This window comes from Artemia sp. Qi Xiang Cuo, chromosome 8 (genome assembly GCF_049724085.1).
Source record: "Artemia sp. Qi Xiang Cuo chromosome 8, ASM4972408v1, whole genome shotgun sequence".
In the NCBI taxonomy this organism is placed as follows: Eukaryota; Metazoa; Arthropoda; class Branchiopoda; order Anostraca; family Artemiidae; genus Artemia; species Artemia sp. Qi Xiang Cuo.
Window position 1 is genome coordinate 23,685,072 of NC_142801.1, and position 15,741 is coordinate 23,700,812.

Below are 15,741 nucleotides of genomic sequence, written 5' to 3' on the forward strand. Positions count from 1 at the left end.
TTTGAAAAATCAAGAGAATGTAAGTGTGACACGGTAAACCACAACGAAACGCTACTGAAATATTCCAACTCTTGCATTTCAACGAAAGAAATTCGAAATGAACTTTGAAAAATCAAGAAAATGTAACTGTGACAGGGTAAACCACGACGATACACAACTGAAATATTCCAACTCTTGCATTTCAACGACAGAAATCCTAAATGAATTTAGAAAAATTAGGAGAATACAACTCTGACAATGTAAACCACAACTGAACCCTACTGAAATATTTAAAATATTACTTTTCAGCTATTGATGTTGGAGAAAAACTTTGAAAATTCAGTAGTAATAAAGAGTTAAGAGTTCAACCATTAATAAACACATCTGAAATATTCAAACTCTTTTATTTCAACGAAAGAATTTCAAAATTAACTTTGAAAAATCAAGAAAATGTAACTTTTACAAGCTAAATCACAACGAAAAACAACTGAAATATTCCAACTCTTGCATTTCAACAAAATAAATTCAAAATAATCTTTGAAAAATCAAGAGAATGTAAGTCTGATAAGGTAAACCACAGCCAAACACTACTGAAATATTCCAACTCTTACATTTCAAGGAATGAAATTCAGATGAACTTTGAAAAATCAAGAAAATGTAACTGTGACAAGGTAAACCACAAGCAAACACTACTGAAATATTCCAACTCTTACATTTCAAGGAAAGAAATTCAGATGAACTTTGAAAAACAAGTATAAAGTAAGTGTCAAACTTTAAAACACTACGCAACAAAACTTAAATGTTACAAATTATGATGTTCAACGAAAGAAATTCAAATTAAGTTTTAAAAATCGAGGAAATGTAACTCTGACAAGGTAAACCACAACCAAACACTACTGAAATATTCCGACTCTTGCATTTCAACGAAAAAAATTCAAAATCAACTCTGAACAATAAGTAATCTGTAACTGTGACAAGGTAAACCATAACCAAACGCTAGTGAAATAGTCCAACTCTTGCTTTTCGAGGAAAGAAATTCAAAATAAGCTTTGGAAAAATAGGAAATTGTTAATTTGACACGGTAATCAATAAACAAACACTACTGAAATATTCCAACTCTTGCATTTCAACGAAATAAATTCGAAATTAAATTTGAAAAATCTATAAAATGTAACTTTAACAATTTAAACAACAACAAGACACTTCTGGAATATTTAAACTCTTGCATTTCAATGAAAAAAATTTAAAATGAAATTTGAAAATTCAAGAAAATGTAACTGTGACAAGGTAAACCACTACCAAACACTACTGAAATATTCCAACTCTTGCATTTCAACGAAAGAAGTTCAAAATGAACTATGAAAAATCCATAAAATTTAACTCTTACAAGTTCAATAACAACGAAACAAAACTGAAATATATTAACTTTTTCATTTCAACGAAATAAATTAAAAATTAACTTTTAAGAATAATTATAATGTAAGTGTGATAAGGAAAACCACAACCAAACACGTATGAAATATTACAGCTATTACATTTCAAGTAAAGAAATTCAAAATGAACTTTGAAAAATCCATAAAATGTAAATGTGACAAGGTAAACCACAACCAAACAAAACTGAAATATTCCAACTCTTGCATTTCAAAGAAATAAATTAAAACTTAACTTTGAAAAATCAAGATAATGTAAGTCTGACAAGTTCAACCGCAACGAAACACTACTGAAATATTCCAACTCTTGCATTTCAATGAAAGAAATTCAAAAAGAACTTTTAAAAATCAGGAAAATGTAACTGTGACACGGTAAACCACAACAAAACACAACAGAAATATTCCAACTCTTTCATTTCAACGATATAAATTCAAAATGAACTTTGAAAAATCAAGAAAATGTAACTGTGACAAGGTAAACCACAACGAAACACAACTGAAATAGTCCAACTCTTGCATTTCAACGGAAGAAATTCAAAATGAACTATGAAAAATTAAGAGACTGTAACTGTGACAGGATAAACTACAACATCACACTACTGAAATATTCCAACTCTTACATTTCAACGAAAGAAATTCAAAATGAACTTTGAAAAATTAAGTGACTGTAACTGTGACAGGGTAAACTACAACAACACACTACTGAAATATTCAAACTCTTGCATTTCAACGAAAGAAATTCAAAATGAACTTTGAAAAATCAAGAAAATGTAACTGTGACAAGGTAAACCACAACCAAACACTACTAGAATATTCCAACTCTTGCATTTCAATGAAAGAAATTCGAAATGAACTTTGAAAAATCAAGAAAATGTAACTGTGACACGGTAAACCACAACCAAACACTACTGAAATATTCCAACTCTTGCATTTCAAAGAAAGAAATTCAAAAGGAACTTTGAAAAATCAGGAAAATGTAACTGTGACAACGTAAACCAAACACTCATAATCTTGACGTAGACCGTCAAATTAATATAATCGAAATATATTCGATTTGATAATTGAAAAATAAAGAGTATTTAACTTTGAGACAGTACACCAAAACCACACACAAATTAATTAGATCATATCTTGCATTTCAATGAAAGACATACATTATGTACTGTGAAAATTCCATAGAATGTAACTGTGATAATGTAAACCACCTCCAAACACTACTTATATAGTCCATCTCCTGCATTTCAACGAAAGAAATTCGAAATGAGCATTGAAAAATAAGGAAAATGTAACAGTGACAATGTGAAGCACTAGCAAACAAAACTGAAATATTCAAACTCTTGCATTTCAACGAAAGAAATTCAAAATGAACTTTGAAAAATCAAGAAAATGTAACTGTGACAAGGTAAACCACAACCAAACATTACTAAAATCTTCCAACTCTTGCATTTCAACGAAAGAAATTCTAAATGAACTTTGAAAAATCAATAAAATGTAAGTGTGTCAAGGTAAACCACAACCAGACACTACTTAAATATTCCAACTCTTGATTATAAATGAAATAAATTCAAATTAAATTTAAAAAATCAAGAAAATGTAAATGCGACATGGTAAACCACGAACAAACACTACTGAAATATTGCAACTCTTTCATTTCAACGAAAGAAATTCAAAATTAACTTTGAAAAATCAATAAAATGTAACTGTGACAAGGTAAAACATATCCAAACACAACTGAAATATTCCATCTCTTGCATTTCAAAGAAAGAAATTCGAAATGAACTTTGAAAAATTAAGAAAATGTAACTGTGACAAGGTAAACCAAAACCAAACACTACTGAAATATGCCAACTCTTGCATTTCAACAAAATAAATTCAAATTGAAATTTGAAAAATCTAGAATGTTTAACTGTGACAGTGTAAACAACAACAACACACTACTGAAATATTCTAACTCTTGCCTTTCAACAAAAGAAATTCAAAATGAACTTTGAAAAATCAAGAAAATGTAACTGTGACAAGGTAAACCACAACCAAACACTACTGAAATATTCCAGCTCTTGAATTTCAACGAAAGAAATTCAAAATGGACTTTTAAAAATCAAGAAAATGTAACTGTGACAAGGTAAACCAAACACTACTGAAATACTCCAACTCTTGCATTTCAACCAAAGAAATTCATAATGAACTTTGAAAAATTAAGGGAATGTAACTGTGACAAGGTAAACCACATCCAAACACTACTGAAATATTCCAACTCTTGCATTTCAAATAAAAAAATTCATGATGAACTTTTGAAAATAAAATGAATGTAACTTTGACAAGGGAAACTAAAACATCAAACTACTGAAATAATCCAACTCTTGCATTTCAAAGAAAGAAATTCAAAATGAAAATAAAAAAATCTATAAAATGTAACCGTGAGACGTTAAACAAGAACAACACACTACTGAAATATTCCAACTCTTTCATTTCAAAGAAATAAATTCAAATTGAACTTTGAAAAAACAAGATAAATTTACTGTGGCAATGTAAACTCTAACAAAACACTACTGAAATATTCCAACTCTTGAATTTCAACGAAAGAAATTCGAAATGAACTTTGAAAAATCAAGAAAATGTAACTGTGAAACGGTAAACCACAACCAAACACTACTGAAAAATTAAAACTCTTGCAATACAACGAAGGAAATTCAAAATGAAGATTGAAAAATCAAGAATATGTAACTGTGACAGGGTAAACTACAGCAACGCACTACTGAATTATTACAACTCTTGCATTTCAACGAAAGAAATTCAAAATGAACTTTGAAAAATAAATAAATTGTAACTGTGGCAAGGTAAACCATAACCACAGACTACTAAAATATTCCAACTCTTGCATTTCAACGAAGGAAATTCAAAATTAACTTTGAAAAATCAAGAAAATGTAACTGTGACAAGGTAAACCACATCTAAACACTATTGAAATATTTCAACTCTTGCATTTCAAAGTAATAAATTCCAAATAAACTTTGAAAAATCATGAAAATGTAACTGTGACAAGGTAAACCACAACCAAACACTACTGAAATATTCCAACTCTTGCATTTCAACGAAAGAAACTTGGAATGAACTTTGAAAAATCAGGAAAATGTAACTGTGACAAGGTGAACCACAACCAAACACTACTGAAATATTCCAACTCTTGCATTTCAACGAAGGAAATTCAAAATGAACTTTGAAAGAACCAGAATATTTAACATTGACAATGTAAGCCAAAAAATAAAACTCCTGAAATAGTCCTACTATTGAATTTCAACGATATAAATTCTAAATGAACTTTGAAAAATCCAGAAAATGTAACTGTGACACGGTAAACCACAACCAAACACTACTGAAATATTCCAACTCTTGCATTTCAATGAATGAAATTCAGAATGAACTTTGAAAAATCAAGAAAATGTAACTGTGACACGGTAAACCACAACGAAACACAACTGAAATATTCCAACTCTTGCATTTCAATGAAAGAAATTAAAAATGAACTTTGAAAAATCATGAAAATGTAACTGTGACAAGGTAAACTACAACCCAACACTACTGAAACATTCCAACTCTTGCCTTTCAACGAAAGAAACTTGGAATGAACTTTGAAAAATCAGGAAAATGTAACTGTGACAAGGTAAACCACAACCAAACACTACTGAAATATTCCAACTCTTGCATTTCAACGAAAGAAATTCAAAATGAACTTTGAAAAAACAAGAAAATGTAACTGAGACAAGGTAAACCACAACAAAAAAATGCTGAAATATTCAATATCTAGAATTTCAGCGAAAGAAATTAAAGTAGAAAAATGATAATAAGAGAAATTTAAACAGATAAACTTAAAAGAACAAAAAAAACTACAGAACTTTAAAAAAAATATAATTTCAAATATATAAATACAAAATGAACTTTGAAAAATCAAGAGAATGTAACAGTGACAAGGTAAACTACAACCAAACACTATTGAAATATTCCAACTCTTGCCTTTCAACGAAAGAAATTAAAAAAGAACATATAAAAATCATTAAACTTTAACTGTTAAAAGGTAAACCACACCCAAACACTACTTAAATATTACAAATCTTGCATTTCAGAGAAAAAAATTAAAAATGAAATTTGAAAAATCAATAAAATGTAACTCTGACAAGGTAAACCAAACACCACTAAAATATTCAAACTCTTGCATTTCAATGAAAGAAATTCAAAATGAACTTTGAAAAATCAAGAAAATGTAACTGTGACAAGGTAAACCACAACCAAACACTACTGAAATATTCCAACTCTTGCATTTCAACGAAAGAAATTCTGAAAAATCAAGAAAATGTAACTGTGACAAGGTAAACCACAACCAAACACTACTGAAACATTCCAACTCTTGCATTTCAACGAAGGAAATTCAAAATGAACTTTGAAAAATCAAACCTTTGGAGGGGGGAGGGGTCGGGGTGAGGGGTCGTTCTGTGTCTCAATGCACAAAAAAGTATAAAAAATGGGGGAGGGAACGGGAGGAGGAGGAGGAGGAGGAGGAGGGAGGGTGGCGGTGAGGAGGGGGAGGATAGGGTGGAAGAGGGAGGGGAGGGGCCCTTTGGGGCCAAGGGGGAGGGGCCCTTTGGGGGCCGAGGGGTCCGTTGGGGGTCTGGGGACCCTTGAGGGCCGGGTGGTCCTTTGGGAGCCCGGGGGACCTTTGAGGACTGGGGGCTTCCTTCGGGGTTGGGGTAGGGGGATCGGAACCCTTTGGGGCTTGGGTAGTGGACCTCACAACACTGTTCAAATGAAACTTGTGTATTATAACGACCACAGAGTTTCACCCTCAAATCCTCTTCCAAAATCTCTTCAAAAATCATCTTTTAAAATGTCTCTAACTGTTTCGTCGAAATAATTCCATAACCTGTCTAAAACAGTTTCGCCAAAATTATCCCTAAACGTAATTCAGCGTGTTCCTTTTGTTTTTGGCATCTCTGCGCTAATGCATTTCAAATTAATATGAAACCTGATTCCCGCGCTAAAACAATTCATCGCTAAGATGTTTCTTGGAGAATTGTTTCCATGGCCTTTGGCTATAAATATCCTTTGGAGGTCGATCAAAAGAGTTGTTTCCGAGGCAAAGACATTAATGACTTGGATCTATTCCTGGAGAAATGTTGACAGTACCTGTCAGACATTAATTAACTTCCCTGGGAATAATTTGATTAATGACTGACAGCACAGGTGTTCCAAATTCCCAATCGATTACGCAATCAATTTCTCAGAAATCCATCTCCCCTAGGGACTCTATGCCCATATATGGTGTGCTGTCACGAGTAGCACCCCCCTCTCTACTCAGAACAACTACTCCTTATGATTTCCCAATAGATATTAGAATTTCTGTGCTGAGCTTGGGATCATGGAAAAGTTATGCATAGCATAAACTATCCTCGAATAGTATATTCGAGGATAGTGGATACAATCCTCGAATAGTATGTATCCCATGGATTTTCAAGATTTTACAAGAGGAATATAATATTAATGTATCCTCGAAATGTATCCAATCCTCGAATAGTATATTCGAGGATTAATGTATCCATTAATTTAGAAACTATGCATTCAAATAATGGCATTTTTCGTAAGTGAATTTTGATGAATTGTTGAATTATCAGTGTCAGCCCTGCTATAGAATACCCATTTATATATAGTGCGATACCATTGACCAGAAATCAAGCTCGCCTCGAATTTCTTAATGTAATTTTAACCATATTTAGAGTCCAGTTGATGTAAGGTCTTGATTTGAAACCCTTTAGATTATATTATGCCAGTTCCAAAACTTGTAGAAATCCTATTTCGGAAAACCTCCCTAAGTGAAAATTGTGAAAGAAATTTCTGCACTGGTAATCAAACAAAAAGTAAACTCTAACCCACAGCAAAAATTCAATTAGGGCTTACTGCACATATTTCTCAATTTAATTGCCAACAACGTCCATAAACCTAAAAAAAAATTCAGCCTTTGCTCTAACGTTTCGGATGCTAACTGAATAAAAAATGAAAACCAAAACACTTGAATTAATATTTCTTTTACCTCAGAAGAATGATCAAACATCTCCTGATTGGCCACTAGATTTTACCAAGGGACTGGCAACTAAGAATAAACAACAAAATAAATTACTTTGTCCATATTATGTTGTTACAATTATTCTTAAAATGAAATATCGAGAGCAAGATTTGCTGGCCAGTAAAGCTGCATCAGAACCCGATTTTGGGGTATAAAAAATTTTAATTGTCATGGAATTCATATGGAAACTTGTTCTGAAATATGATGTATTAAATATATAGCAACTTTGTTTAAACACTGTAGGGTCTTTGTTACGAAACATGGAGTTAGGAAACAGAGCCACTTCAAGTGTTTTATCGCGGTTTTATTGATCAACAACTTCCTCCTGTGGGATAATAGTGATAAACCAATATTTAATCACGAGCAACAACTGGAATGGAGCCAAAAATTACTGGTGTAAATGACAAGAAAAAAACAGCGACTCTTTGTTGAAAATTTTTACCGTTGATTTACTGAATATTTTGTTGATTTAATGAACTGAATATCTGGTGTAAAGGATTATGAAAAATTAACTGGTTCTATTACGAATTGTTTTTTAAGTTACAGTTCTTATAAAATTCTGTGTCGAAGTGTGTGCGTTTCGTTGAGTCTGAGGTTTTGAAAATGGTGTCTTTCACATACTGATCTGACTCAAAGGCTTACTCTTTCGATGGTTCAAGACCCGTATTGTCAGACCCTTATTTATTTTCCTCGTTATTTTTCTTTCCACGAATATTTAAATCAAGGATAAACAAAAGTGAAAAGATGGAGTGATAAATAAATCTACTCTTGTTTTCCAAGGTTGAATAATTTTCCAATAGAAATCCCCATTAGCAGGCCCTTCATCTTAAAATATGCTGTTTCTGCTTCAAATATACTTTGAGGTTAAGAACAGAAAAAAAAGCAATAATCAAGAACAATTTCAAAAGATTGTTTCTGCTTTCCTGCAAAATTCTTGCCAAATAGCCATATGTACCTTCTTGCATTTAATGCCACGATACACTACCGTGTTTCTGCATAGAAATCAAGCCGAGTAGTTCCCAAGGTTTTTGCTAAGCTATATCTCTTAGAAAATTTTCTGCATCGCATAATTCTTTTGTTTTTTATTATCGCCCGTTCTTGGACAAATCCTTAGACAATCCTGTCCAAAAGGGTCATATATGCATGTATGGTAGCCTACTCATCTAGTTTGATCATCTTCTTAACTCTTTTTTCTTCAGATGGAGAGAAGTCTGGACGAGTGGAATTTAAATAGCCCAAGCAGAATTAGACCCGAAAGTGGGAAAACAGTTGGCGATGATCTATGTGGTCCTATTCCCAAAGATGTCAGGCCTCCTGGGCTTCAGGTACCTATTTTTCTCTTCTCTATTATGATTATTATTAAATTTATTGCTGTTACCAATATACCGAACACACGGTTGTTCTTGATCTGTTTAAAACTGGTTTCTCTGTCTGCTCTCAACGATAATCAGTTCAGCCTCAATACTACTATATAGGTATATTTTAATTGAATATTTAATACATAGAGTTGGTTCGGTATTTAATATAATGCGTTCTTGGCGGCCTGCTTTACATAATTCTCTGTTGTAGTTTCCATAATTTTGTTACTAAAATCTTATATAAATCTTCTTGAGTGTGGTTAGTATAACACGTATGCATCCATTTGAATATAGCATTGGATTTGAGCTAAATCCAAAGCTTTATTCTATTAAAGTATCTTGTTAACAGTTTCATAAAAAGCTATGGAGGTTTAACATCGTAAGTGTTGAATGTTGACCGCTAGTAGCCATTAGTTTGTACGGACTCTAGATATGTTTAGAGACAAATACGCCATCACACAGAAGTATCCCTCTGAAACTGGCTGGTTATACGACTGTTTTTAGCCATCTCATGATTTTTGCTCATTAGTAACTCGGCCTTATTCAAGCCAATTTCTAATATAACACAATGGAAGTCATATTAAACTGAATCTAATACATTTTTTTGCTATGAGGAATTCTTGGAGCCCATAAAGCACCTAAGCACCGAGTATTCATACAAATAACCAGTTCCATATTTTTCTTCGGTCAGTCTGATGGTTGGACGTAATTACAAAAAGGTGACCAGAAGTTACGAATGTTCAAGCACAAAATTTCAAATAGCCAGATGATCACACCGCAAAGGACCGATCGCAATCTCACCGAAAAGAAGAATTGACGTCTGAAAATCCAAAGCTGCAGGCGAGGTTAAGCACCTTTTTGTAATTAAAAACCGATGTGAGATTGGATAAACCCAAAGCTATATTAAGTGATATTGTAAAATATATGTTAATAATAATATTTAAAAACTGATGCGGCTTGCAGTTTGATAACTATCTGTCAAGCTTGCAGTGTCACACGCACAGGGTTGCCATCCGGTGAAAAAAAATCATTAGATTTTAGTTTTTTTAGTGATTTACTTCAATAATCTAGTGATTTATGTGCTGATTTAGTGTATTATTTGATTTAAGGCAACATAAAATTACCAGAAACAGTGATAAATCACTAGTGATGGCAACCCTGCGCAAACCAGTGGTTAACTCTAATTAATTTTGTATGAACTACGCATATGTCAAGGGAAGAATACGCTACTGCGTAGTACTATGGCCTCTGAAACTGACACGCTACATAATTATTTTACCAAAGCTCTAATTTTTTTTTTTTTTTTTTTTTTTTTTTTTTTTTTTTTTTTTTACATCAAATCTGTGCCCTATTCGGGCCAATTTAAATTGTAATACAAAAAAAACGCATTAAACTGAACTACGTCGCTTTTTGCTACAATAAATTCATTGAACCCATAAGTGCAACGTATTTACACACATAACCAATGTGATATTGGGTTTAACCTAAGCCCATGTATGTATTAAATGACATAAATAAATATTTATTAGTTATAATTAATTAAAAAAAAAACTTTCCAAAAAATAAGTTTTTCAAAGAAAAGTAAAGGCCATTTCTTAAGATCAGCAGATACAAATACCTGTTAAAATTCAAACTCAAGACGACCAGAAATTACTATTAAAGAATAAATGAAATACAAAACGAACAGAAATGAAATAAATAATCATAGCAAAAAACATATAATAAGTAATGATATAAATGAATTAATAAATCTTAAAGCGAGTAATGTTTAAATTGAATACGCAAATCAAGCTTAAAACGAAAAAAATATTTGCTATTGAAGTATAAATGAAACCCAAAACGAGCAGAAATTAAATAAACAATCCATGCAAACAAAAATACAATAAAGAAGGTAAATGTCTATAATCCATGAGTCACGCGATAAGTGAAGTTTCGTTAATGCCAATGAAAAAAAATTAAATAGGATAAAAATATAATAGTTCAGAAACAAATTTGGCCTATGTATTTGCACATTAGGGGGGGGGGGGTAAAGCATGTCATATGTTAAATACGTAACCTAACTTACCTTAACCAAACCTAGATACCTTTTATTCCCCTTAAACCCAAAAAAACTAAAATTTAAATATAGTTCCTGGAGTGAAAAACCCCTTTGTTTATACAGCGCCTTATATAAGTACCGGGTAATGCCTATCTGGTTTTCGCAATTCAATTCTCGCATGACTACTGTATTCTAGACAAGTACCTAGATACTAATGTAAATGAATAAATAAATGTTAAAACGAGTGAAAATTAATTTGAATATTCAAATCAAGCTTGAAACGAACGAAAATCACTACAAACAAGAGTTTGGGTATCGGCTCCTTTTGTCACTGTAAAAGTCTAAAACCTACTGCGTCATTGAGCCCTCCCCGAAGTTTCTACGAGCATCCCTTCCATAAGAATCATATATGCTCCCAGAGGTATACGTACAACGCCTGCCCCCGGGTCCTAAAGAGCTGCGTCGACACAGGAGTTTTTCTTATCTGACCTTTGAACTATTTTTAACGAAATGGCTATCTCAATATTTGTATCGGATGGGTTTGGGGAAAAATGGTGTGTGTGGGGAGAAGGGGCTAGTTGCCCTCGGATATCTTTTGACTCTTAAAAAGTGAACTAGAAATTTCATTTTCCACTCAAATGAGCCCTCTCTGAAATTTATACGAGGATCCCTTTCATAAGAACCATATACACCCCCAGAACAACATTACCAACCCCTACCCCCAGGCCCTAGGGGGTTGTGACGACACCGCAGTTTTTGTTATCGTATTTTTTAGCTTTTTTTTAAATGGCTATCTCAAAAATTTGTAGCGGATGGGTTTGGGGGGAAAAGGGCGTAGTGAGGGGGGCTAGTTGCCCTCCGATCTCTTGACTCTTAAAAAGTGAACTAGAACTTTCAATATCCAATCAGATGAGCCCTCTATGAAGTTTATACGTACAAGCATCCCTTTCATAAGAATCATACATGCCCTAAGGGCATAACTTAGAACACCTGTCCCCGAGCCCCGGGGAGTTGTATTGACACCGGAGTTTTTCTTGTCCGATCTTTGCACTATTTTTAACGAAATGACTATCTTAAATGTTTCATCGGATGGGCTTGCAAAAAAAGGCGTGGGGGGCTAGATGCCCTCGGATCTCTTTTGACTCCTAAAAAGTGAACTCGAACTTTAAATTTCCAATCAAATGATCCCTCTCTGAAGTTCATTCGAGCATCCCTTCCATAAAAACCATATATGGCCCCAGGGCATAACTTACAACACCTGACCCCAGGCCCTGGAGGGTTGTGTAGACACTGGAGTTTTTGATGTATGAACTTCGAACTATTTTAACAAAAGTGTTATCTCAAAATTCATATCGGATGCATTTGGGAAAAAAGGGCGTGGGGGGACTGGTTACCCTCCGATCTTTTTCAACTCTTAAAAGTGAACTAGAACTTTCAATTTCCAATCAAACGAGCCCTCTCCAAAGTTTATACGAGCATTTCTTCCATAAGAACCAAATATGCTCCCAGAGTATAAAGTAAATCGCCCGCCCCCGGCCCTGGGGGGTTGTGTCGACACCGGAGTTTTTTTTGCATGATCTTTGAAATATTCTTAACAAAATGGCTATCTGAAATTTTTATCGGATGCATTTTTAAAAAAAGGGCGTGGGGGGGGGCTAGTTGCCCTCCGATCACTCTTGAGTCTTAAAAATGGCACTAGAAATTTATATTTCCAATCGAATGAACCCCCTCCGAAGTTTATGCGACGACCCCTTCCATATAAACTGCCTCTGGGAAAAATAATAATAATAAGCATAGACAGCGGAACAGCGCTGCCAAGTGAAGAACGATGTTGGCACAATGTATTATTTTTTATTTTTTGGGTTTCTTGGTTTAACACCAGGGCACTTCGTATCGAAAGAGCTGTCGTAGAAACTTCGAAAAGAGCTCATTCGATTGGAAATTGGAAGGGCTTGTGCCCTTTTTAATAGCCGAAAATTATTGGAAGGTAACTACAACTCTTCCACGCCCACCATATCTCAAAACACATCCAATCAAAACTTTGAGATAGCCATTTTGTTCAACGTAGTTGACAGATCTGGAAATTATGTCTTTGAGAAGGACATCCCCCAACAGCCATCAGGGCAAGGGTTGTAAGTTATGCCCTGGGGGCATATAAGGTTTTAATAGAAATCGTTTTCGTAAAAACTTGAAAAAGGGCTCATTCAATTGGAAATTCAAAGGGCTTGTGCCCTTTTTTAATAGTCGAAAGTGATTGGAGGATAACTAGCCCCCCTCTCACGCCCACCATTTTCCAAAATACATCCAATCAAAATTTTGAGATAGTCATTTTGTTCAACGTAGTTGAAAGTTCTGGAAATTAGGTCTTTGAGGATGATAACCCCCTCAGATCCCTCAGGGCATGGGTTGTAAGTTATGCACTGTGGCATATAAAGTTTTTATAGAAAGCGTTGTCGCATAAACTTCAAAAAGGGCTCATTTGATTGAAAATTGAAAGGGCTAGTGCCCTGTTTAATAGTCGAAAGTGATTGTAGAGCAACTAATCCCCCTCTCACGGCCACCATTTCCCCAAACACATCCAATCAAAATTTTGAGATAGCCATTTTGTTCAACGTAGTTGAAAGTTCTGGAAATTATGTCTTTGAGGATGATAAACCCCCCACACCCCTCAGGGCACGGGTTGTAAGTTATGCCCTGGGGGCATATAAGGTTTTATAGATAGTGTTCTCGTAGAAACTTCAAAATGAACTCATTCAATTAGAAATTGAAAGGGCTAGTGCCCTCTCTAATAGTCGAAAGTAATTGGAGGGTAAATAATCCCCAGCTCACACCCACCCTTTCCCCAAACACATCCAATCTAAATTTTGAGATAGCCATTCCCAGAGCCATCAGGGCAAGGGTTGTAAGCTATGCCCTGGGGGCATATAAGGTTTCTATAGAAAGTGTTGTAAAAACTCCAAAAAGGGCTCATTCGATTGGCAATTGAAGGGGCTAATGCCCTTTCTAATAGTCGAAAAAGATTGGAGGGCAACTAGCCTCCCTCTTATGCTCACCATTTCCCCAAACACATGCAATCAAAATTTTGAGATGGCCATTTTTCAACGTAGTTGAAAGTTCTGGAAATTATGTCTTTAAGGATGACAAACCCCCCAAGCCCCTCAGGGAAACGGTGTAAGTTATGCCCTGGGGGCATGTAAGGTTTTTTATATATAGTGTTGTCGTAAAACCTTCAAAAATGGCTCTTTCAATTGGAAATGAAACGGCTAGTGCCCTTTTTAAAAGTCAAAAGTGATTGGAGGGCAACAAACCCCCCTCTCGTGCCCCCCATTTTCCCAAACACATCCAATCAAAATTTGAGATAGCCATTCTTTTCAACGTAGTTGAAAGCTCTGGAAATTAGGTCTTTGAGGATGACCCCCCCCCCCCACCGCCCTCAGGGCAAGACTTGTAAGTTATGCCCTTGGGGCATATAAGGTTTTTATAGAAAGGGTTGTCGTAGAAACTTCAAAAAGGGCTCATTCGATTGGAAATTGAAAGGGCTAGTGCCTTTTGTAATAATAGAAAGTGATTGAAGTGCAACTAACCCCCTTACGCCCACCATTTCCCCAAACACATACAATCAAAACTTTGAGATAGCCATTGTTTTCCAACGTAGTTGAAAGTTCTGGAAATTAGATCTTTGATGATAACAATCCCCCCTCCCCCCACAGCCCTAAGGGTAAGGAATGTAAGTTATGCCCTAGAGGGATATAAGGTTTTTGCAGAAAGTGTTGTCATAGAAACATAAAAAAGGACTCATTCATTTTGGAATTGAGATGGCTAGTGCCCTTATTAATAGTAAAAAGCAATCGGAGGGCGAATCCCCCCCCCCACCCACGCCCATCATGTCCTCAAACACTTCCAATCAACATTTTGATATACTCATTTTGTTGAGCGTAGTTGAAGGGTCTGGAAATTGTGTCTCTGAGTATGACAAATCCCCCCCCCCCAAAAAAAATCGTTCAGGGTTAAAGTTGTAAATTATGCCCTGGAGGCATATAAGGTTTTTATAAATAACGTTGTCGTAAAAACTTCAAAAAGGGCTCATTTGATTGGAAATTGAAATGGCTATTGTCTGTTTTAATAGTCGAAAGTAATCGGAGGGAGAATCAACCCCCCCCCCCCACGCCCACTATTTCCCCAAACATTTCCGATCAACCATTTTGATATGGCCTTTTTGTTCAACGTAGTTGAAAGGTCTGAAAATTATGTCTTTGAGGATGACAACCTCCCCCCATACCCCTCAGGATAAGGGTTGTTAGTTATGCCCTTGGGGTATATAAGGTTTTTATAGAAAGTTTTTTCGTAGCGGTGTCAAAAAGTGCTCATTCAATTGGAAATTGAGAGGACTATGGCCTTTCTTATTAGTCGAAAGTTATCAGATGGCAAATTCCCCCCCTCCCCACCCATCATTTCCTCAAACATTTCCAATCAAAATTTTGAGATAGCCATTTTGTTCAGCGTATTTGAAATGTCTGGAAATTATGTCTTTGAGGATAACAAATCCTCCCAGCCCTCAGGGCAAGGGTTGTAAGTTATGCCCGGGGGGCATATAATGTTTTATAGAAAGCATGGTCATATAAACTTCGGAGGGGACTCATTGTATTGGCAGGCAGACGCTCTAGTGCACTTTTTAAGAGTAAAAGTGATTGGAGGGCTGCTTCCCCCCCCCCCCCCACACACATACACACACACACATCGTATTGTCCCGAAATGCATCTAATAGAAATTTTGAGATAACCATTCAAAATAGTCTAAATATCATGTAACAAGGCTTTTGGGGTT

The 15,741-nt window shown here is 34.9% G+C and overlaps 1 protein-coding gene across 1 annotated transcript in view; it reads left to right on the plus strand.

Annotated features, from left to right (window-relative positions):
* LOC148949259 (uncharacterized) overlaps positions 1-15,741 on the plus strand; it is a 65,842-nt gene that overhangs the window by 45,629 nt on the left and 4,472 nt on the right. The window contains exon 3 of the mRNA XM_089092895.1: positions 8,721-8,846. Coding sequence (XP_088949021.1) covers positions 8,721-8,846 — 126 coding nt within the window. The remainder of the gene's footprint in view (positions 1-8,720; positions 8,847-15,741) is intronic.